The 3,967-nt window shown below is 68.3% G+C and overlaps 1 protein-coding gene across 1 annotated transcript; it reads left to right on the top strand.

The window, feature by feature from the left end:
• Nucleotides 1-818: 818 nt before the first annotated feature.
• ARC (activity regulated cytoskeleton associated protein) lies at nt 819-3,352 on the top strand. Its single transcript, XM_012468353.3, has 3 exons — nt 819-2,613; nt 2,836-2,980; nt 3,224-3,352. Exon 1 carries the CDS (start codon nt 819-821, stop codon nt 2,013-2,015), a length of 1,197 nt encoding a protein of 398 aa, XP_012323776.2. The 3' UTR covers nt 2,016-2,613; nt 2,836-2,980; nt 3,224-3,352.
• Nucleotides 3,353-3,967: the final 615 nt, after the last annotated feature.

The following is a 3,967-nucleotide window of genomic DNA, read 5'->3' as shown; positions in this document are numbered from 1 at the left end:
AGGGGTGGGTGGGAGCTCACATTTTTTATGCGTGTAGAGTTGCTGAGCCTCTGGGCACAGGGTTGGGGGCTGATGGGGAGGGTCCTTGAGGGGCTGAGCTGCACACCCCGCAGAGCTGGGCAGGCAGGGGCAGGGGCAGGGGCAGGGGCAGTGAGGACCCAGGAGAGCAGTGGCCAGGGCAACCCCCTCCAGACCCCCAAGAGAGAGGCGAGTGGAGAGGAGAAAACCCACCTTGGCACCCCGGGAGGGAGGCAGCAGCTGACAGCCTGCCAGGCGCTGGGAGGGGTGTGGAAGGGGGCCTCCCAGTGCCCTGCTCAGTCCCTCCGGTCTCCGCAGGCTAAATGAGCCCCGCCACCTGGGGTGGGAGGTGCGGAGCCGAGGGATTAGTCATCCCGGCCCTGCGGAGTGTGCAGGGGGTGGGCCCTCCCGTCCCTCCGCCGCCCAGAGCCGAGTGGGCGCGGGGCGGGGCCTGCAGGGGCGCGGGCGGGGCGCTGGCGGGGAGCCTGCGGCGGAGCCAATGAGAAACGGGGCTCGGCGAGCCGGCCGCCCACGGGCCGCGCTGGCGGCATAAAGAGCCTGCGGCCGGGGCTCAGCGCAGAGCTCGGGCGCCGCGTCCTCCCTCCGCCGCAGCCGAGCGGGACCTGCCTCTCCGGGCGCGCTTCGCCAGCCCCGTCCCCGGCCCACAGCGACACTCAGGCGCTCCCCGCAGCTCCGCACGGGACCCAGGCGACCGGGCACCGCCGCCGGACCCCAGCGCCCCCCACCCCGTCCGCCCCGACGTGTTTGCCGCCCGTGCGAGCGCCGGCCTCTGCGCGCAGATGGAGCTGGACCACCGGACCGGCGGCGGGCTCCACGCCTACCCCGCGCCGCGGGGCGGGCCGGCGGCCAAGCCCAACGTGATCCTGCAGATCGGGAAGTGCCGGGCCGAGATGCTGGAGCACGTGCGGCGGACGCACCGGCACCTGCTGACCGAGGTGTCCAAGCAGGTGGAACGCGAGCTGAAGGGGCTGCACCGCTCGGTGGGGAAGCTGGAGAGCAATCTGGACGGCTACGTGCCCACGGGCGACTCGCAGCGCTGGAAGAAGTCCATCAAGGCCTGCCTGTGCCGCTGCCAGGAGACCATCGCCAACCTGGAGCGCTGGGTCAAGCGCGAGATGCACGTGTGGCGCGAGGTGTTCTACCGCCTGGAGCGCTGGGCCGACCGCCTGGAGTCCATGGGGGGCAAGTACCCGGTGGGCAGCGAGCCGGCCCGCCACACTGTCTCCGTGGGCGTGGGGGGTCCCGAGAGCTACTGCCAGGAGGCGGACGGTTACGACTACACCGTCAGCCCCTATGCCATCACCCCACCCCCGGCCACCGGTGAGCTGCCTGGCCAGGAGCCTGCCGAGGCCCAGCAGTACCAGGCGTGGGTCCCCGGTGAGGATGGGCAGCCCAGCCCCGGCGTGGACACGCAGATCTTCGAGGACCCCCGGGAGTTCTTGAGTCACCTGGAGGAGTACCTGCGGCAGGTAGGCGGCTCTGAGGAGTACTGGCTGTCCCAGATCCAGAACCACATGAATGGGCCGGCCAAGAAGTGGTGGGAGTTCAAGCAGGGCTCGGTGAAGAACTGGGTGGAGTTCAAGAAGGAGTTCCTGCAGTACAGCGAGGGCACGCTGTCCCGGGAGGCCATCCAGCGCGAGCTGGACCTGCCCCAGAAGCAGGGCGAGCCCCTGGACCAGTTCCTGTGGCGCAAGCGCGACCTGTACCAGACACTGTATGTGGACGCGGATGAGGAGGAGATCATCCAGTACGTGGTGGGCACCCTGCAGCCCAAGCTGAAGAGGTTCCTGCGCCACCCACTGCCCAAGACCCTGGAGCAGCTCATCCAGCGGGGCATGGAGGTGCAGGACGATCTGGAGCAGGCGGCCGAGCCGGTCGGCCCCGGCCCCCATGTCCCTGCCGAGGACGAGGCGGAGACCCTCACGCCCGCCCCCAACAGCGAGTCTGTGGCCAGTGACCGGACCCAGCCTGAGTAGAGGACAGCCTGGAGCCCCCAGCCTGCCCACCACATCCAGCCTGTGGCTTTGCCCACCAGGACTTTTGAGCTGGGGCTGACTCCTGCAGGGGAAGCCCTGGTCCAGCTGGGTGCCCCCTCGGGCTCAGCCCGACTTGCACCCACTCGTGTCATCCAGATGTGGGTACCGCACCCAGCAGCAAAGAGCCCTCCCCCCTGCAGGGCTCCGCCCGGCACCTTCCCTCCGTCTGTCTTCCTGGCCTGGACCCCACCCTCCACACACTCGGACCATCACACAACACCCCAGTTTCCTCATTCTGCTACAACGCCCAGGCCCTCTGAACATCCAGAAAACCAAGTGTCGGGATGGCAGGGGCCAGCGGCCACCACGCTCATGGGACACCCCATAGCAGAAGCTAGGGCAGAGCCAGCGCTGAGGGAGCCTCGACTTCCGGCACCGCCGCCCTCTCCCGGCATCCCCAGAGCCAGCAGACGCCCTCCCTGACTCCCAGGGCAGCTGGCCAGCCTTGGGCAGTGCGGCCCCCTCCTCCCAGGGGAGAGCGGAAGTCGAAAACGCAGCAGCAGCAGACCTGATGTCCCGGTGCCTCCTGGCCCCACAGGTGAGCCCCTGCCCCAAGACACCACCCCCCGTGGGGCGTCTGAGAGCTGGCGGGACCCAGAGGCTGTTTTCCAGGAGAGCCCACCCAGCTGGGGCCACCAGCAAGTTAGCCAAAGGGATGGGGTGGGGGTGGTGTCATGGAGGGGGCATGGGGAGAGGGGTGGGAGGCAGGGGCAGTTTGCTGAGCCAGCTCTCACATGGACCCGCGCTTTCTCTCCCCCAGCTCCAGTGATTCACACCCGCCTGGAGAAGAGTCAGAGCTCAGCTCATGACTCAGCCGTGGCAGGCGGAGGGTCCCAGAGGGGCTGAGTCCTCAAATCCGGCTGAGGCAGCAGCCAGCACCCTCGGAGCCAGGAGAGTGACAACAGGTAACCGAGCGCCACCCTCCCACCCAGACCCCACCGTCAGCTTTCCCTGCCAAATGAGCTCCTCCCCAGACCCCAGACACCCGGGTACCAGGCCACTCCCCAGTGCTCGGGCAAGCTGGGAGGCTCTGACAGGGTCGGGGGCTTCTGCCCTGGGAGAGCAGCGCCATCCACCATCCCCAGCCCCTCCCTGTGGAGCCTGCTGTCCCGCACAGTCCCTCACTGCCCACTCTCCTCTTCTTTCAGGTCTCAAGGTTCCCACAAAGTCTTTGCTGCTGTGCTGGGCACCACCCACCCCTCACCTTGTAGGCTGCCTGCGTGGGAGGCAAAGCTCCAGGACAGCCCAGAGCGGGGCTACAGAGAGGAGTCGCTGCGGCAGAGGGCAAGAGCCCAGCTTAGCCCTGAGCGCCAGCGTGAGGGCCAGGGCCTGCCGCTAAGCCCGCCCCGCTGGCCGCCAGCTGCCCGCCCCCAGAGCCACTGCAGCAGGAGTCGGGGTCCTGCCTCTCTCACAGCAGGGAAACCCCGCCCACTGCCAGGCCATCCTCTCTGCCAGAGGCTTTCACGAGCCCTAAGGCTGGGCCCACCGCCCCTACTCCTGCCCAGGAACCCTGAGCCCAGAGCCCAGCCGCAGGAAGGTGATCCCGGAAGCCTTTGCTCCCGGGGCTCTTCCAGGCCTTCCGCCCTGCCCCGACACCAACACCCTGGTGCTGGCGGGCCCCTGGCATCTGCAGCCTGAGCAGGCGCTGGTCAGGGCTCATCTTCCGCCTTGTCCGCTGGGGAACTAGCCCTCAGACCGTTCTGACAAGTCTTCAGCCCACACCCTGCCAGCCCCACAGATTTTATTTTTGCACATAAGCCATAACCAGTCCTCACAGGCCGGCACAGGCTTTGGGGAAGCCCTGGAGCCTGTGGAGACCTGGAAGCCTCACGAGGGTGTGGCCAGCCCTGCCCCTTGCCCCACACAGACCACGCCTTACATGTCCGTCCAGG

Source organism: Aotus nancymaae, unplaced genomic scaffold (assembly GCF_030222135.1).
Source record: "Aotus nancymaae isolate 86718 unplaced genomic scaffold, 86718_ANA_hifiasm-v0.15.2.pri h1tg000036l, whole genome shotgun sequence".
Classification (NCBI taxonomy): Eukaryota; Metazoa; Chordata; class Mammalia; order Primates; family Aotidae; genus Aotus; species Aotus nancymaae.
Note: the sequence above shows the minus strand (reverse complement) of the source record. Positions and strands in the feature narration are given on the sequence as shown.

Excerpts from the sequence above, each read along its gene's own strand:
- ARC (XM_012468353.3), top strand. The coding sequence starts at position 819 with ATGGAGCTGGACCACCGGACCGGCGGCGGGCTCCACGCCTACCCCGCG.